Raw genomic sequence first — 20,757 nt, 5'->3', positions numbered from 1 at the left:
AAAAAAAACAAGGAAAAAAATAGAGATAGATAGAAAGGAACCTAAAATTCAAGAGTCTTAAGATATACCAACAAATAGAATTATGGTCATCATTTGAAACCCAGTTAGAATAAACTTTACAAAAGGACCTAAACATATGCATACTAATTTGAAATTTGATGATGTTAAGAAATCACATTAATTATCACCTGTTAAATGGTATTAGTTATAATCAAAGTAATTTTATGTCTTAAGTGTGAGTCTCTTTAAAAGCTACATACTGAAATATTTATAGAAAATATGATGGTTGGGATTTGTTGCAAAATAATGGAGTAGGGGAAGCACAGAAATGAAATGATACAGCCACGAGTTGATACAGCCATGTGCCACGTCACGGGCACATGAGGCTCATTTTACTTCGTTGTACATATATGAAATCTGTTATATTAACAAAGTTTAAAACATGAATGCTTTAGATATACTTTGTGCATTACAAGACACAACACTTAAAAGTGTATAAAAAACAAACTGAAGATCATGTCACTGGCACCCTTGCACAGGTATTGGAGGAGCAAAGAGGGCGCAGCTTGGGGTTTGGCAAGTCAGGTTCTTTCCCCTTCTGATGTTTTGTATGGTGAGGTCAAAAGGAAGTCTAACTGTAAATGTTGTGGTGCCTGAAACACAGACAACCCAGAGGCATCATTAAGAAGAATATCAGAGAAGAGAGAGTGTGGGGAGAGAACAGAGAGAGTTAGGCTCACCGGCAAACACCACTCTATGAAGCCAGGATTTTAAAAATCCCTTTCGCTAAGGATGTCTTAAAACTCAGGTAATAAGAGCAACAAATGCACATATATGAGAAAGATACAAATAAAAGTGAACTCAGGAAGTGGGAAGAACATCATCATAAATCTCTGCTACCTCCTTTACTGCCAAGAACTATTTTACGGTAGAAAAGAATTTCCCATTTCACACAGTTCACCATGTACAAGGTATGAGTTGGTAACAGGCTAGTGGTATTTTTAAAGTACTTCCAGACTCATTCCAAATGCTAGCTTTTTCTTTTATTATTCAGTTTTTACCCCTTGCATCCTAAATAGTCAATTCTTTATCACTGCCCACTTTGACAAATTAGTCTATGCAACACCATTTCCAAGTTATCTTTAGCAGCCAACACGGACCATAAATCCAAATCATTGTACTGGTTATTAGGATTTCATTTCATGCTCACACTCACAAACATTTAAGCTTTCAACCTTTCCTGTTGGGCATTAATCTTGGCATTAATCAAGGGATTAAGTGTGCTGAATTTAAACTCAAGGTTAATAGCATGCTTAGTCAATATTAGTTTTACATATTGCCAAGGGAAAACAGAAAGAGGAAAAGACCTTTATGCCTGTTGTTCAAGAAATATATGAAAGAGACTGATGGGTAAGGCATGAAATTACGTCTGTTGTTCCATTATGAAGGAGACATGGACACACACACACAGACACTAATATTTGAAGCAACAGTTTGTACACATCTAAAGATCCAGCAATCAATCACTGGGAAATTTGACTATTTTTAACCAAATACACTTAAAATGGCAAAAGAAATGTTTAAAAGCAGAGCCAATTAAGAAGTCTGGGAATATGCTGCTTGCTGCCTTCTAGAACAACGGTATAAAAAGAAAAAAGTGTGTGGGTGTCAAATACATCAGCATTATCCATCAATATACCATCAACAGGAGCGAAGAATTTCATATAAATTTTATAAAATTTGCTATCAGGAAAAGGCTCTGCAGACAGCTAAGTTAATATACGTGAAACAATGACATTCAGAGTAATTATTTTATAGGGCCGTGTCTCTGTAACAGGAGTAGTTATATGGCCCACAAAAACAGATACAGAAAATTGAACTGCCTGATGTTCTGGAAACAGAGGATATGTGATGAATCATTCATTCACTCCTGCCACCTGGAATGGCTCACACCTGGTTTTCATGAGTTATGTCCTCAGGAGGAATAGTAGAGGTTTCTTCTTCTGAGGTAGGGTAAAAAAATTATGAAGTCATAGAAAACTATCAATAAATCTGATTAACTGAAGCAAGCTAATAGAGCCACATTTCAAACATAAATTATTGAAGCATAAGACTGAGTGTAAAGTCAGTGGCTGTGAGTTCAAATTTCCTTCAACATTAAAGGAACAGCCAAAATGCAAAGGGCAGAATTTTATAGCTATGAGACCTAACCCTTTTGAGCCATCTATGATGTGGCTGTCCACTGACCTTTACAGATGGGAAACACAGCCAATGAGATTGAGATGTCTGGTATACAGCGGGGGCTCAGGGATGTCTCATCCTTCTCTCACTGTCTGCCATCCAAAGACTTGCCCCAAACAAGGACAACTACTTGACTATTATCTCTACCTCCCAGTCCTTACTACTGTGTCATACTTAAAATAAGCAGCCCTGGGGATGCTGTCAGGGGACATACTGATGGCTTTACTGCCTGAGATTTAACCAAAAAGGATTCGTAGATTACAAGCTGGTGAGCTCAATAGTGTTGGCGTTTTTTTTTTTGGTACCGGGGATCAAACTCGTGTCTTTGCGCTTACAAGGCAGGTGGTGGAACTACTAAGTTCCTGACCCCTCAAAAGTGGAAATTTATAATTCCATAATTCACTGGAAGATGGCATATTGAGGCAACCACAGAAAGAAGTGAAAGAAGTGTGCCATTTCCTAAAATGGTTCAGAATCTAAAGGCTTCAATTAACCTGGTAACTGACTAGGCCGGGAACATTTTACTTCTTATTCTTCTGACATTTTCCAAATTTCTGATGTTAAACATGGACAAAAACAAAAATCTGCTCTTTCAATGACAATTAAGGCTAGAATAAAAGTCATTGATGTATGTGGCAATCAAATCAACAAGCGAAATGAATATGTTCCTCTCATTTTTCCAATTATGATGCAGGAAATATATTAGAGTTCATTGAAGTCACAAAAACAAGGTGAATTTCAGGATAGCAAGAGAGAAAAGAAAACACAATAACTAGACTAACAGCTCCAGAGAACTAAATATTGTCCAGGACTTTAAAAATACTAGAAAGTAATTTTTAAAACTATCCCTACTAACTTCATATTAATAACAGTTCCCAGGATCATACACCAGCTCCCCATTCCAATGCAAACACAAGGACCACATCCAGAGATGAGTAGTCATGGGGAAATGTGTTCACCATACAGAAAAATTCAGTATGTGAAGTGATGCATATGTTAATTATTTAAATTTAGCTATCCTGCAATGTGAACACATATCACATCATGCTGTATACTATAAATATATACAACTTTTACTTGTCAATTTTAAAAAACGGGCATCAAGGGAATAACTGAGTTTCTATACTATCAGATGCCAAAGGATCAAAATTAAGATAAATGAGAACCAAAAATTGATTCTAATTCTAAAATAGAACCCAGAAGAGCCCACTTACAATGTCCAAGGCTAAGTGACAGCCCATAACTATCTTCAAATAATGACAACATTAAAAACCATGAGGGGAGGGGGTGAAGGGAGGGCAGGGACAAGGGGAAAAAATGAGAACCAAGAACTGTCATGTAGAGGTACAAGATCCCAACAATAAATGTAACTGTACTGTATCCCTAAAATGTACTAATAAACTCAATTAAAGCTGAAAAAACAAAACAAAACACCATGAGGGCTGGGGATTTAGCTCAGTGGTTCCACTGCCTGCTTTGCAAGCACAAGGACCCGAGTTCGATCCCTAGTACCAATGAAAAAAAGAAAGAAGGAAAGGAAAGAAAGAAGGAAAGAAAGAAAGAAAGAAAGAAAGAAAGAAAGAAAGAAAGAAAGAAAGAAAGAAAGAAAGAAAGAAAGAAAGAAAGAAAGAAAGAAAGAAAGAAAGAAAAAGTGTCAGTTATTTTTATGGAGCGTCTTTCATCTGCCAGGCTCTACTTTAAGTATATTCCCACACAATCCTAGGAATCTACACAAATTCTCATGGTAGAAAATACATAAAATTAAAGTTATTAATATTTAAGGGAAGAACGTGAAGTACAAAGAAGTTTTCCAAAATCACAGAAAACAGTAGAAACAGAAGCTGAAGGCTGGGTGTAAGGCTCACTTCATCATGCTGGGGAAATTCTCTCTCATAGGGTACTTATTATGATGCTCTATTAAAACATTATATATATATTTTGGGGGGGTACTAGAGATCAAACTTGGACCCTTGCACTTGAGAGGTAGGCGGCGAAACCACTAAGCTAAATCCTGGACCCTAAAACATATTTCTTATGCACAGGTTTATGGTTACCCCAGCCCCAGGTCCCTAGTTCTCTCCCAAGGGGACTCATCTCCACCCTTATTTGGCTCAGGGCTTTCAATGCCTTCTTCCTTTGCCATTTGACTCCTTTAGGATAGAGAAGCACAGCATGATGGCAAGAAAAAGGAGTTCTCAGTAGGGGACAATGAATGAATAACACAGATGCTCAATAGGTGCTCAGTGAACTACATTCAACTAAAAAATAAAATAGAAAATTCTGATCATCTGCTTGAGGAAAGAGCCCCTAGTCTGAGGAACCACCATTCCCTACCCTGAGGGGGGAAAAAAATCACAAGTCCCAATATGAAAGGTTCAGCCCCTAGTAATGAGTATTTGCGATCCATGAGACTTTGTATAGCTCTCTCTGACCTACATTCCTCTTGATTTCTCTTCCCCAGAACCCTGCTTTTCTCTCCTTGGAACTGTAGCTTTCTCTTCCTCTCCTGGGAGTGGAGGTAGGTGAAGGCATCAAAGGAAAGGAACATGGTGGTGAACAGTCACAGCTCCTTTCTGGGAGTCTGTGCCACTTTCTCACACCTTCCCGCCTGCAGACGGAGAGGAAGCTGCTGAGGAAGGAATGCAAAAGCCTCTACCCATTATTTCCTTTGTCCACCCCAATGTGGAGATACTCAGAAGGTGTGAAATTAGCTCAGCTTGTCAATCGCGGTGCACAGCTGGGCTCTGGCTACATTCTAGCATAAGGAAAGACAAAGCAAACTTCTGAAAATTAAGCTGGATGAGAACCCTTTCCTCTGGGCAGGAAAGGTACTTTTAATTGACTTGTCACAGATGTGAAGGTTCACCTATAGCCTCAAACCTTACTCCCTGGCAGAAGGAAATGAGAAGACAGGTCCAAAAACACCTCAAATAAATGCTGCAAAGTCCATTTGCCAGCAGCCTTCTAATAAGGAATATTGTAAACCTCTCAGTGCTTGTAATTTCTAAGAGGTGTTTTAACTCTCACTAGCTTTAAGAGTCTCATGATGGTCATGGAAAAATCTTGTCAACAAAAAAAAGTTTGTCAGTCTAGGATTTCAGCTGAATGGTCAATGAGCATGTGTGAAACCCTGGGTTTGATCTCCAGTGAAAGGGAAAGGAAGCCTGACTCAGGTGCTCAGGAAAGCTAGGGAATGATACAGGACAGGGACAAACCCCATACAGTTCTGCGACCTCTGCCCTATTGCAAAATACTGGCTTGGTTTCTATCTCCCAAAGTTTTTACCTTATAGCACAGAAAAAAGAGAAACTTGAGTCCCACAAGGAAAACTATGACATAAGCATTTCATTTAGCCTCAAAAAATGGAGGCATTCCCCCAGGCATTACCAGGGAGTTGTTACTATGGGTCAAATGGTAACAGCAACAGCATATAAAAAAAACCAGACAAAATAAAAATGAAACAGCAGCAGGGAGCCCTCAAAGGCACATCCTCTGAAATTAGCCTGTACCTGTTTCCATCAAACCCTCAGGCAGCTCTCTCCCTGGAGGGGAGAAGGGACATCCTGCTCGTTTTGGTTGTCCCTTCCGTTCTTCCCCCACAGTAGGAAAAAACCTGACTCCTTCCCCATCCCTTTAATTTTCATGAAGGTGAAATGGAGATCACTGAAGCTTATAGAAAATCCCATGTGATCTGTAAAATGCTCTGCAATCCTAGTACAAAAGCTGCTATTTAAATTCAATGGTACAAATGAAAATGAGCCTCAGGTAAGAAAGACAAAAAGAAGGCAGAAGTAATTCACTCAGCCCAAAAGTAAACAGCCACTGGGCCAACAAACACAGGCCAAGAAGTGTAATGTCAGCAGTCATTAAGGAAATGCAAACCAAAAGCAGCACCCATTAAGATGGTTTCTCAGAAAAACAGTGGAAAGTAAGAGCACGGATGAGGATGGTGAGAAGCTGGAACCCATGCGCCCTCCTGGTGGAAATGTGAACAATCACAACTGCTATGGAAAACAGTATGGTGGTTCCTTAAAAATTTACAAATAGAATCACCATGTGAAGCAGTAAATCTACTCCCGAATGTATACCTAAAAGAACTAAGAGCAGCACAGGAAGTATTTATATGCCTGTTTCATGGCTGTGTTATTCACAACAGCCATGGGGAGAAACAACTCAAGCATCCAATGACAGCTGCACAGGTAAACTCTGGTACAGACATAGGATGGGTTACTATTCAGCCATAAATGGATAATCTAATATGTTACAACATGGGTGAACCTTGAAGACATTATGCTAAGTGACTTGAGGCAGATGCAAAAGGAAAAATTGCATGATTCCACTTATATAAGGTGAAATTGCCAAATTAAGAGAAAAAAATTAGAATGGTGTGGGGCAGTGCCATGGGGAATTAAGTGTTCAATGATCATAGTTTCAGTTTTACAAAATGAAAAGGACTGTGGAGGTGGATGACGGTGATGGCTGCACAGCAACATGCATGCATGTAACGCCAATGAATGGCCCTTCAGGATGGTTAAGACGGCGAATTGCACACTATGTGTAATTTACCACAGTACGAAAAACTGGAGGCTAAAAGGGGCAAAAAGCTTGTTTTTTTCTTCAAGATTTAAAACAACAACAAAAACTTCTTGGGGAATTAGGGAGAATAATGAAGAAAGGAACCATAGGGCCCTCCATATAAAAACAATACATGTCTTCAAATCTCAGGCTGCACTACAAAATACATACATGCACACACCACAAGAGCCACAGGAAGCTACTCACCTCACTGAGGTAAATAAAAAAAGAGCAGGTGGACCCATCCACTCCATAGTCTGCGTAGCAGGGATCTGAACGCCACATATCTTTCATCCACTGAAATGAACAAGAACACAGAACATCTTGTAAACCTCCAAGCATCCTGATGCTGGTGTCCATACCACTCTGCTGACAGACAGCTGGAGGGCGTGATGGGTGAAGGTGGGGTGAAGAGCTCAAAGCTGCTCCAAAGACAGGTATCACTGAGCTGAGGTCAAGATGACCAGCTGCTCAGCTCAGGGAGGATCCACAAACAGACACTGGCTTGGGTTGGGCCCAAGCAGAGGTGCACAGAGGAAAATAGAGGTCAGAGAGGCAAAGGTCAAGACAAAGCACCTATGGGGACTCTCACATGGAACTATCCTCTGGGCACTACAGTCCCAGGAGTCACAGCACAGTGCCAGGATGCAGAGTCTAGGAGGGGGTTGAGTGTCACACGAGTATGGGTGAGAATTTACAGATATCCCCTAAGGAGGGCAGAGTGTTTCCTGGTTGGTCTCACCATTCTAATTGCACACCTGAATGGAAACTCCTCTGAATGTTCCCAGGCAAGGGATGGTCTCAAAAGCAGGCCATACAAACAGATTTTTTTAAAAAACGTTGGGCTGTGGGTACAGTTCAGTGGATGGGCACACGCCTGACATACATGAGGCCCTGGGTTCAATCCCCAGCACCAAAACAATAAAGAGTGAAAGTGCAGTCGAGTGTCTGCGGGTACTAAATGCATATGTGGTATTTAAAGGACAATGTGGTTTAAATGAGCAAGGGCCTGGGGAACAGGGAAGATGGACTCTAAATAAAAGCAGCCCCTTGTCACTGGACCTTGAAGGACTACCCACTGGAGGGTGGGAAAGAAAAGGCAAGGCAGTTCAAACACTCCGCAGGCGCCTCAGGGGCCCATGTTCCTCCAGAGTGACCAGCAGGACCCACTGTTAGCTACGCCGTGGAACAGGCACAGGCAGAGAAGGGGCGGCCTCATGGTCACAGCACAAAACGACAGGATGGAGGAAACCCTTAATGGGTTTCAAGGGCTCACACACCCACTTGTATCACTGGGAGGGAGAAAGATCAAGAATGAGAGAAATGAAGAGGCGCTGGTTCCACCTTACCTTGATTTTCCCCTCGCAGTGGGGAAAGCCATCCATAGGAGGCAATACACATTTTTCTTGAGCTCCATTAATGATATCTGGAAAGAATGGAAAATAAAGGATACCATGAGGTTCATAAAATACAAGCCTAACATCCTTGTAAGCAGAGAGGCGGGGAAGAAACCAAAAACAGAGGCCTATTTTGGCAGACATGTTCTGATCCATGGAACTGCTCCAGTTCCAAACATGTCTAATTGGTCTGTGGTGAGGACCTAACCAAGGACAGCCCACCAAGAGGATGGCCAGAGCTCTATGATGTTTTAGGCCTAGTTCACAAGGTGTTCCAGGGCAACGACTGTGCCTTGGAGATCTGCTACCGAGAAACAGAGAGCGCAAATAAACATGGAGGAGGAAGTGCAGTCCTAAGAAGTGCCTTCAAGAACCTTAAATCTAACCGAACAACAGAAAAATGAACAAGTGAACAATGGTGTAACAGACATGACTGAGGACTGGACAAAGGAAGAAAACGCAACTCAGTCTCTGGGGGTCAAAGAAGGCCTCCTGGGATCTAGGGCAACATCTGAGACCTGAAGATGAAGCAGGAATAAACGAGCCAGCCAGGCAATCTAAAGATGTCATTAAAGGAATCAGGTAGATGCAAAGTCGGGGTCCCACACTGGCTGGAATGGATGGGTAAGATACTCAGAGGCAGGCAGGGCCCAAACAGGAAAGTGATCACCACCAAAAGGATTTCAGTCTTTTCCTAAGAGGACACTAGGGTGATGAATAAGGAAACATTTCAAGGAGGGGATGGTTATAATCAATGCTTTCTGTGAGAAGGGTCACCTTAGTTGGGAATTAGGGCAACTTCTAAACATGCATGGCTTTTTTCCTTCTTCCAGAAATGCTTAAAAAATGTCACCATTATTTACTGACAACAATTCTCTATACCAACTACCACCATGACATAAGATCCAAAATTGAACATTATTTAACAGGGATATTTAAATAACACCTCAGTGGCTGTCAAGGCTAAAACAAAAGCTAGGGTTAAGAAGGACCTCAGTGTATTCGGATCCTTTGGAAGCAAATTCTTTGATATCCTGCAACAGAGATTTTTACTTCCTGATGCAGGGCTTTCTACACGACCTCTACTCACCATGAACTGAAGTGTAGGTATCAACATCCTCTTTATCTAGGACTGGAGGCAGGGACACCCACTAACTGAAACGAACTTTCTTAGATTGTCAGAGCCTCTACTTAGTGTTCTCTGAGATGGGGATGGCTACACCTCGGTTTCATTCAACTCTTACTAAATAAATTCATATTTATAAGAAGTCTAGCTCGGCATAGCCTTTCTGGGAATTCTGAGTTTCTGAAATAAATGCAGGATTGAGTTATGAGTTCACCCTGTAGTTCCCTTGCTCCTACTGTCAGGTGACAATTCCAGATAGATCTCCCCAGGGAAGGGCAGTGTGCTATAGTAGCTATGACTTCTTTTATTGTCCTTCATCCCTCCTGAGCAACACTTACCAAACCAACAGGTAGCAGCAGAGGTGCTGAGACATAAAGCATAATCACAGCCTAGAGTTGGAGTAGCGGGACATTTTAGGGGGCATTTAGAGTGGTAAATGCTCCACTCCCTGTAATACATACATTCAACTAAGTATCAGAATGTTCAGAAGCCAGAGGCTGCCAATCTCGGGGTGTGGTAGGTGGGCTGAAGGAGACACACCTGGTAGGGAGATGAGCTAAGCTGCAGGAAGCAAAGCTCGTTGCTGGCTATTGGAGCTTCATTCAAAATTTCAAGGAATTAAAAATGGTTGACAAACTACTCTGTAGTGGACAAGACAGTAAATAGTTTTGGCTGTGTGGGTCGCAGTCCCTGTCACAACTGTGCAGCTTAGCTATAATGAAAACAGAAATGCATGAAGGAATGGGTGGGCCAAGAAGTCTGACAGAACTTCACTTACAGAAACAGATGCAGACTGTCTGCTATTCCACAAGTCTCCCAAAGCAAGGCAACCTCCTCATTGCTATGGAAGACCTGACACAGTGACTATTTTTAAGAACCCCTGCAGGCATTTTTCTCAGCCTCTCCCACCTTCTACCTTTTCTCCAACTACTAAAAGCCCACTCCTTTTATTTACAACTCAACCAAGCATTCACCTCCCTGAATACATAGTCCTTAATCCTTAATCCCACAGCCAGTCAGGATTTAGTTAGCCTTTCGCTTTGCCCTTGCCTGCGCTATCCTGGGCTACTGCTCATGTGTCTCCCCACCACAGTGAACAACCCATTTTCTTTGTATTTGTCTGTTTTCCCCCAGAGACACAAGGAATCTATGAGAAGGTTATGTCTTTTTGCTGGATCACCAGTCATACGGTGAGCGCTGTGTGAAGGGACACAGACATGTTTCTGCCTACCCCTGGGTCTGAGTCCTGGGCTTGGGGAAGGACTCAGGGCTGTGGTCCAGGGCTCCGTGTGTGCCTGGTAGGGCTCCATGGATTTTTTTCTCAAAGGAATGTAGAAATGTAACAAAGAAATGAAGAGCACACGTTCCTATGATGTGGAGAGGAGAGAAATCGGCACTGAATAAAGGGGGAAGAAAAGTCTCTCTTGGAATCCCTGGTCCAGGAACTCTGAGTTTTGGACTATGAATCACACACAGCCAAGGGGCTTCAGCTAGACAAGAGGGCAAAGAGCAGGGAGGGCAGCAGAGGGAGCATAGGCCTTTGTGATGCAGGGAGAGGTAACACAGTCTATGTGTCCAGGCTGAGTGACTGATGTTCATACTCTGTTGGTATTAAAAAAAAGAGATGCTTGTTGTTTTATACGATCTTCATGAATCACATGTCCATTGTTTCAATACCTTTACAAATCACATGCAAGGTTTGTCAAGTACCATATAATTCATCTTTTAAGTGTTCCATTCAATATAGATACTCACTTTTTGAAAGCACTACCTATCAACTATATAGACAGCATCATAAAGCATCCATCTTGTGCACACTTACTTAAGGTTAATGATAACCATTCTGCACTGCAGAACAAAAGAGATCTAGCAATAAGATTACAAAATGAGTAGCTTTGTGGTAGAGCTCTTGCCTAACATTCACAAGTCCCTGGATTCCATACTCAGCATCACAGAAAAACAAAAACTAAGCAAACAAAGAAAAGGGAGTGTCCAACTCCGGCTACACTTACAGGTAGGCACCTGGGTGACAATGATAAAGTGGGGATGGGAAATGGAGTGGGTGGGAAGAGAGAAAGACAGAAAGGGTGTGTGTCAGGGAGCCCCACACAAAGGCCCTTATTCAGAGTGAAAGCTCCCTACCTGGACAGAGGCGCCCCCTCCATCACTTTTCTGTACACTGATTATAGCAAAGATGCCATGGGTATGAAATGGTACTTCTTTTTAAGAACTTAAGAGAACACAGTGCCACTGACATTTTATCCAAAACCAAACAGGCATCTGATAAGTTAAGGGTGTCTGATTTTCTTTCCGTGATTATTTTAAGGGGAAGAAGCAGAAGGGTGGAAAAACTGGGTTCAGAAAATCTCTCTGAAGCTTCAAAGATTATGACTGATCTCCTCCACGGGAAGTTTCAGGAAACTGATTTTAATCTCATCCAGTTCCTTGCCAACAGCGGGGAAAACTATCTGCAAGAGCAGGGGCTCCATTCAGCCCAGTGCCACCCTGCAAATATTTCCTCTCCAAAGATAAAGGATCTCCACTGATTCTGTTTTATGTGTAGGACAAGGCAGCTTTTCTGCCAGCACACCTGATACAAACATGCAGCCACACTTATCAGATGGCCCCGGGCAAGTGTGCTCTTGTGAGCCGCTTGGGCTCCACTGCTCAGCAATACCCAGGAACTGACTCAATCTCCATGCTCGGTCTGGAGCCTCAGCTCCTGCCGCCAGCACCTCCATCAGCTGGCTTGGCTGCAGGAGCTAACAGTAATAGACTGGACAGAATAAGCCATGGTAAAATACAGTCTTCCATTAAAAATGACCTCACCAGTAATTTTCAGCTTGGCAAATATTCATTTAAAGCTGCTTCACATTTGCACGATGAAAAAAGTGACCTAATATCTCTAACTGAATCATGTATATGTATTCCAGGCAGAAGGCCCCACAGAAAGAGGAGCTATTTCTCAACAAAGGAGCTGGGAAGCCAAGATGTGGCTAAGTGGCAAGAATCACTCACAGACCTCCAGAACTGCACACATTGAATATCCTGTATCCAAAGTGGTTGGGACCTGAAGTGTCCTCAATTTTAGAGTTTTTCTAATTTTGGAATACTTGCAGACTTGACTGGATAAGTTTTCATAATCATAATACCCCCCAAAAAAACCAAAATATGCCCCAATTTGAAATTTTTGAGCTCTGAAAATGTTTTGGGTTCTGAAGATCTTAGATTTCAGATTAGGGATATTTCACTGGGTGCTCTGAATAGACTTGTTTACATTTTCCTGTTTTTGTTTTGTTTTAACCTAAAAGCTGGAAATGCAATCACCACTGTACCTCAGAATTCAGCACTAAAGAGACTTCGGAAACTATTTGTCAACCCTCTCTACTTTTGACTCTTGATTCACAAAACTGCAACCTAGAGAAGTGAAGTACCTTCCTCATTTGCCAGTGAAACAAAATTCATGAAGCATCTTCTCTGTGCAACACTATGAATGTTCAACCCAGGACTTTGCCTAAGTCAGGATTATTTTTACTGTAATGTTTCTGGATGTTAAAGACAAACTACCATATTTGTATCCTGTATGAGAAATCTTAAGAGTTATAAATTCTTAATCCCCTCTGAAAAGCATTGCCAATGGCTTCATGGACTTGCTAAATAGACACCCAGAGTTACAGAATCGTCCATATATAAAGACATAATGGAAGACAAAAGGAAAATCACACACACACACCAAGAATAATCATAAAATCTCCAATCAGAACTTGGCCAAATAACTTGATATTATTTATACCTCCCTTTGTCACCTACTCTGTAATTTATTTTTGCAGGATCAGCTGCTTAATTAAACTCCTAAGCACTAAAAATATTTTTCTTTCTTTCTTTTTCATAAATTAGAATTAAAGAGGACTTAGGACCTATATTTTCATCATAAGAGACAGAGTACGTAAGAATGTCACACATATACAACTTGAATACACACCCAACACTCTATCCTACACCACTGCTCCTGGGAATGTCCGACCAGAGAAAAGGTGGTTGTCACACACCTAGAAAAACATACATGTGGTGGGCTGGAAACAGCTGGGGTTAAATAACTGCCACTGCCATGACAAAAAGAGTCTATCATCACTAGTCATCTGGGAGGGACAAATCCAAAGCACAATGAGGTAAGTGTTCTCATCAACCGAAGGGATTATAATCAAAACTTTAGACAACAGATGTCGACAAGGGTATAGAAATCAGTGTCCTCAAACACTGAGGGCAGGAACACAAAATGATGCCACACCTCTGGAGAAACGCCAGTTCCTCAAAAAGCTAAAGACAGTTTCCATGTGACCCACATTTTCACTCTTTGGTTCGACTACAGAACAACAAAAACATGTATACAAAAACTTCCATGAGTGTTCATAGTGTGTTTCTGCTTACTCCTAACAGCCAAAAGTTGGAAACAACTCACACGTCCATCGATCAGCAATAGACCAAACGTGGTACATTTGTGGAGTAGAACACTATTTAGCCATACAAAGGAATGGAGTGGAAAGGAATGGAATGCTAATACCTTATAAGAGAGATGAACCTTAGAATCATCATGCTAGGGGGAAGCGGCCAGTCACAAAGTCCACATATTATATGATTCTAGGTATAGCAAATGCTCATAATAAGCAAATCTACAGATAAAGGAAGTAGGTTAGTGTTTCTTAGGGTTGAAGGTGGAAAGGTAGGAGGGAAGATGTGAAAGAAAGGTGCGGAGTTGGCTAAAAGGTATTAAGTTTATTTTGAGGTGATAAAAATGTTCTGAAACATTTTCTGCAGTACAGAATATACTAAAACCTTTTGAATCAGATACTTCAAATAGGTAAACTACATGGTCTGTGAATTACATTTCAATAAAGCCACTGAAAAACAAAAAAGCTCTACCACTAACTCATTCAATAAATATACCTATGGTAAATGAGCATCTGCAAAGATTTTAGTACCTTCCCGAGAAGCAAACAAAATATAAAACAATGTCTGCCTCCAAGGAGTCATTAATGCACTTCAGAAGTTGCTCAGCAGAAAAAGTAGTGAACAGTCTAGTGAAATATATACAGTAAGGATCCTGGAACACTAACCAGGCACGAAGAGGAAACAGACTATAGGCACCAAGGCAAAGAGGGAGGATCGACAGGCTTCGAAGATCTGGCAGGTCATTTGCAGGTCATTTGCTATTCTCCCACAGCACCTGCACATGTGACTGGGATCTGTCTTACAGCTGAATGTGACCTTAGACTAAATTCACACCTAGGGCATATGAGAGGAAACTCTAGGCAATCTCTAATGGCAGGTCAATCTGCCTTGCTCAGTACAGTCCCCCAATCTGCTTCCTCCTTCACCCTACCCATAAGCTGAAAGATGGGCATGCAATAACCCAGCAAAAAAGGAAAGGATCTGGAATCCTGAATGGTATATGAACAAGAGCCACTCTGTTGGTCGGGGCTACTCCCTCCCGGAACCCATTATCCCGAGAAAGAGAAACCAACTTGTCTCATTTAAACACTGCATCTTTGGGTACCTGTGTCACAACATCTTAGTGTACACATTCAGTAATCATCAGACAAGTGGAAACTAAGTTCTTAAATACAAGTAGGAATAGATGGGGGAGAAGAGGAACATGAGTGCCGTGAAGCAGGAATAAGGGTAAATGGCACCCAACACAGTCTAAGCACCTGCTACAATTTACGCACATGGCTCACCTCAGGTAATCCTCAGGAAATGCCACTACCCCATTCGATAGAAGACACTGAGGCCCAGAAAGATTAAGTAACTTAGTCAAAGCCATTCTTAATTTGCAGATTTAAAAATTACCTGGAAAGTTTTAAAAATGTACTGCCACCATATCTCCATATCTTGATGCTTTAAATGGCCTAGGGATGGGTTGTAGTCATTGCTTTTTCTACGCTCCTTCTGCCTCCTCTCAGGTGCTACTAATGGTCAGCCACAGTGTGGGACTGGCAGAGTGAATAGGAAAATAAAAAGATCAACCCTCAAGAGGGAGACAGGCCAGATATAGAAAATGGGTTGAATCGCATTTGACGAGAGTGAATCTACCCCCACCATGTCAAGGTAACCAATCTGTCCTATAAGTGTGAGAGACGAGGGAGAATAGAGGGAAACAGTTCAGCCATAGCAAAGGATGCCAGGCAAAACAAGAATCACTAAGGTTAGACAAGGAAGCAGGCATTACACATTACAGAATCCTGAGTCCCAGGCTAAGAATACCATTTGTCACAGTTATCACTTCTGGCAACAGAAAGGTCACTGCACATACTTGTATAGTTTAGGTACAGAGGCCACAGGGAAGTAGCTGTACATGCTGGGAAAAAAGAGGCATGATCCAAAAAAAAAAGGAAGCAAAAGCCACTTTTAAGGGATAAAACTGTGACCAGATCATTCTTTGAAAGGTACTGTTGCATAAAGACTTTAGAATTGATTAAAGTTTGTTTTTATTGTGAATTTCCCAGGAGTCAAAAGCAATCTTTCACTGGTAAGGAACTCAGAGCTATTTTTCTGATACATGATTTATAGAGAGAATTGTGAATGTTCAATCTCTTTTTTGATTAACAGCAGCTTCTAATGTTTTCCTTAAATAATTTCTTAACCATTTGCTTTCATTAAACTCTCACTGGTACCTACTTTTCCTTTCCATATTTTCAAGGGATTTCCAAAACAACACAGCATTGGTCTTTAAAGTTACAAAATTATAAAAATCTTTGTTCTCTGATATCTGAAGAAAATAAGACCCTCAGAAAATGCCATCTTCCCTCACTGGCCACTAGGTAAGATGCCTCTTCATTACGAAGCAACCTGCTCCTGAAGGTGACAAGTCCTTGATCACTGTCAACCTCTGCAGAGGAAAAAGTAGGAAATGTGGATAAAGACTACATTCTGGAAAAGGCAGAGTGTTGCTAACTAAGACATTTTAGCTGCAATTCTCTCTCCAGCTCTTACCAACTGAACTACTTGGACACATTGCTGAACCTTCTGGAACCTATGTTTTCTCTCTCAAAAACAGGATCAGGGCTGAGGGTATAGGCCAGTGGTTAGAGCACTTGCCTAACACGTACAATTCCTGGGTTCAATTTCTAATATCATAAAAAGAAAAAAAAATAGAACCAGCAAAACCTTCCAAAATCTGAGTAATCCTTTCTGGGCCAGGTACTAGTAACGCTCACACATGGCCTCCTTCAGTACCAGAACAATCTCCAAAACAGAATGTGAGCTGCTGGAAGGGGTCAAACCATCAGATCCAGGTATGGCGGTGCATGCTGTAATCTCATGCTGTAATCTCGGGAGGCTGAGGCAAGAGCACCAGCCTGGACTATACAGCGAGATATTGTCTAAAAGCAAACAAACAAACAAAAACCATGAAAAAGCAAGCCTCCTTATGGCACCCTAGAACAGCATTCATAAACTTTCATTTGACCACTCAACCCACTGGATGTTCTTTGGGTCTGTCTCGCATCTCTGATTGGTTTTACATTACAATGCTTGGTGAGGTATGAAATACAAATAGTGATTAAAATGATCTGTATTTATCGAAGGAAAAGATCTAAGTCTTTTAAAATAAATAGGATAGAGCCGGGGATTTAGCTCAGCGGTTCGGTGGCCTGCCTTGCAGTCTCGCAAGGACCTGAGTTCAATCCCCAGTACCAAAAAATAAAAAAATAAAATAAATAAATAGGACAATAGCATATACTTGTGTGTATATATATTTGAATAGCTCTGGGGCTGGAAAATAAAACTGAGTTTATGATTTGGATAATCAGTTCTTTTTATGCATAAATCTGCATGTATTCATCATTATGTAAGTGACATTTTCTGTAAGCTTATACTTAATTTCTGCTATCGCTTTGTCTGCAACAAAAATGTTTTTACTAACAATGTAATGAATATAAAATATTTCTCATGGGTATCATCCATGTGTCTAGGTACAATAAATGGGGTAACAGTCACTAAATTGGGAGAACGTTACTTTTATACTTCAAAAACAACAAAAAACTAATACTGGCATCGCATTTCCAGGAAAAATATTTCTCTACATAATATTTTTAAAAAACAAGATGTAAACTGACATATTTTGCAACTTCCTCAGCTGTCAATTTTGATTAAAGAAAATGTAACTGGGAAGTAGACGGCAAATATTAAAAATTCAAGATTATACTTGCAAAAACGACATCACATTCTCAAGTTGAAAGCCTAAGGCAATTTTTGTAACTATTTCCCTTTTCCACTAAACAAGACAGGGCAAAGTCTCTCATAACTTTCCTATCCTCACAGGCAAGCTGCTGGAGGCAGCAGAGAAGCATCACCCGGCTCTCCCCTCCAACAGTGACACACTGCCAACACGAGGCACGCACATCTTGCTTCTTCCTCCAAACGAGCTGATTTTCCTTCGAGAGCAGGTCTGAGATAAGCACAGCTCATACATTCTGACTGCTCTTATCAAACTCTCAAATGTGTTCTGGGCTTGAATTTTAAGGAAAATCAGAAAGAGAAGGGCAAATATATGTACGTAGTGTATGGGGTATATATTTGTATTTCCTTTTTGTAATTGAAGGAAAGAAAGAAATGCAGAATGGGTGTCCAATCTTTTAGCTTCCCTGGGCCACATGGAGCAAAGAGGAATTGTCTGAGGCCACACATAAAATATATAATATAGTTAATGTAAGGAACAATTTTTAAATATTTTTATTATAACACTTAAAAAGGAGAGGGATACATCCATAAGACAAGTGGCTAATTTGATCTTGTGAAACTGATGCATCAATGCTTGGTTCAGTAGAAGTAAGTGGTCGCTAGAGTTTAATAATTAAATAAGAAAAGTTTACATGTCTGTGTAGTAATAAATGCCTGTCTTCATAGGTGCACATGTAGGGTGGAATACTAATGTCAATTTTGCTGCTTTACTCACCGAGTCACATGTAATGTCTGAGACAAGTTTCGATTTGACTGTATGTGGTGGGTGCCAAGGGTGGAGCCAGCATTTGGCTGTCATCCACACAGGCCACACTGGAGTACCACAAAACTGAGTCACGTAAAGGAGCATAAAAGCATAAAATAATGTCAAAACTTTATGATCTCCTGTGACTGTGGTACTGGCTATCCAGGGCTGTACATGGCCTGCAGGTTAGGGGTTAGACATGCTGGCCATAAGGTAAGGTTGGCTGTATCTATCCTTAGGCTATTTTGATGGTATAAATTGTCAAAAATAAGAGTGTTGTTTTTAAGTCACACAATGCCATCTTTATCGAATGATTTATCACCAATCTTAGCATAGCTTTTGGTAAAGGGTGGGGATTTGAACTGGTCTCAGACATCTTCTAGAAGGAAGTGCTTTTCACTAATTTCTTTAATAGGAACTTTTGTTCTCAACCTCTCACCTCAGTTTAGAACTGAGATAACACTCTGATAATAAATTTTAGGTATTAGAAAAGTAGAGAAGACCAGAACACTGTCAACACTCACAAGAACTGCAAACCCTTGGGTACACGTTTGAAGAAAAACTGGGAGCTATTTAATTTATAGGTCTCAAACGATTTAGCTCGAGTTGCATGAAACTTAAATTCCAGTGGCTTAAAACATACACGCCAAGCCTGCCAGACAATGTCCTTGGCTAGGGATGTCTGTCTCTTATCATCTCTCCTATCTTCTAGCAGGTGTTCCTTCATGGAGAAAAGAAATATACCTCTTATTAAGACTATTTAAATTTGGATACAACTATTTATTTTGTAAAGTTTAGAGAGTAATGTCCAAACTAGATGTTATAAGGATTCTTACAAACTTTGAATGCTACTCATTGACTCAAAAGAGAAAGCTAGTATTTATGTGAATCAATTTCTTCCTAGTAAGAAACTCAAAGATTTTCAGCTGCCAGATAATTTGTCTGCAGAAGTAATTTCTTCCCAGACTAGTACTAGGCTTCTGAGTTAGATCCTGTACTCTGAGACCCCTGGATAATGGACTACTTATCTAAAGATCCATTCTACCATACCAGTATCCAGAATAAACCTATTACTTGCTTACCCTCCAGCCACAGCATTAGGGTAGGGAGTAGGATGGGGTGCACCATTAAAGACACTTTTTGTCAACCTGGAAATGGTGGTTTTGATATCTAAGAACAAAGATGAACCACTATGTACTGGTACTGGCAGAGAAACTGGCATTGGAATACTTCTCACAGATAACATTTACAGTAAGATACTGTAGAAAAAGGAAAAGCAGAAGAAAATAGGACGGATCTGAACCTTGGAAGAGGAGACCCATGTTGCCAGACAGGATCCACACTCATATAGCTGTATCTTGGTGGGGACTCCTCAATCCGACTGGTGGCAGATGGTTAAAAGATAAATGAAAGGCTACAGTCTCGATGGCTTATAGTGCTATAGGATGAAGTTTGGGTAGCTCCAAGAAATTAAGGCAGACTATTTCCAAAAAGAAGTGGATAAAGAAGGGAAGGCCCCAAGTCTGCACATAAACTATCTTACGCTTCCTGAGTGATCCCATCCCTAAGCATTTTTGGGGGAGACTCCACTGGGGGTGGGGCAGGGAATCAAAAGAATTCCAGAACTAAAACAGATTACCAAGTGGAAAAAATCAAAGAATACGAAGGCAATTTGCAGATGGTGAACTTGAAAAAACCAGAAATATCCAATCTAAACAATGGGGACTGAGGAAAATAAAATAAGCAGAGCCTCAGAAACCTGTAATAAAAATATCATGTAGGCAGTTTTTTGGTAGTCAATAAATGAATAAGAAATAGGAAAAAAGAAAATGGAGGAAAAAATACTTGAATAAATAGTGGCCAACAACTTTCCAAACTTGTTTAAAAAATTAACTTCAGATTCAGTAACTCGGTGAACCACACATAAGATAAATATAAAGACAATTGCATTTGTAATAATCAAACTTCTAAAAGCCAAAGATAAAAACGTTCAAAGCAGCCAAAGAAAGACAAGACACATTACATAAAAGAGAACAAAGGTAGATATGTCACCCAACTTCTCATTGGAAAAGGACGGAGGCTGGAAAACACAGAAACAGCATTTTTTAAGTGCTGAGAAAAAAACCTACTGTCAGCTCTGAATTCTTTATCTATGCCCTTGAAAAATGCTGGTTTAAAAATAGCCATTTTCAGAGAATTAAATTAAGGTAGACTCTACCACCAGTAGACCTATATGGTAAGAATTCATTAAAAAACAAACAGAAAAACTCTTTTGGTTGCAAAGGAAGTGACATCAGATGGAAATGTGGACTTGCAGAAGGAAAAGACTGCATCAGAAACATTAGTATGTGAGGCCAGGAATTCAGCTCAGTGGGGCTAGATCTGCCTAGCAAGCACAAGGTTCTAAGTTAGATCCAATATACTGGAAAGGGGGG

The 20,757-nt window shown here is 40.6% G+C and overlaps 1 protein-coding gene across 1 annotated transcript in view; it reads right to left on the bottom strand.

Annotated features, from left to right (window-relative positions):
- The window catches only part of Mgat5 (alpha-1,6-mannosylglycoprotein 6-beta-N-acetylglucosaminyltransferase), a 308,365-nt gene that overhangs the window by 130,343 nt on the left and 157,265 nt on the right, over positions 1-20,757 (bottom strand). Inside the window, exons 5-6 of the mRNA XM_019204841.2 lie at positions 8,166-8,242; positions 7,024-7,113 (exon numbers count right to left, since the gene is read on the bottom strand). Of these exons, the coding sequence (XP_019060386.1) occupies positions 7,024-7,113; positions 8,166-8,242 (167 nt within the window). The remainder of the gene's footprint in view (positions 1-7,023; positions 7,114-8,165; positions 8,243-20,757) is intronic.

This window comes from Fukomys damarensis, unplaced genomic scaffold (genome assembly GCF_012274545.1).
Source record: "Fukomys damarensis isolate Sample0158 unplaced genomic scaffold, DMR_v1.0_HiC HiC_scaffold_29, whole genome shotgun sequence".
In the NCBI taxonomy this organism is placed as follows: domain Eukaryota; kingdom Metazoa; phylum Chordata; class Mammalia; order Rodentia; family Bathyergidae; genus Fukomys; species Fukomys damarensis.
The sequence above is the reverse complement of the archived record's forward strand: the minus strand, read 5'-3'. Positions and strand labels throughout refer to the sequence as shown.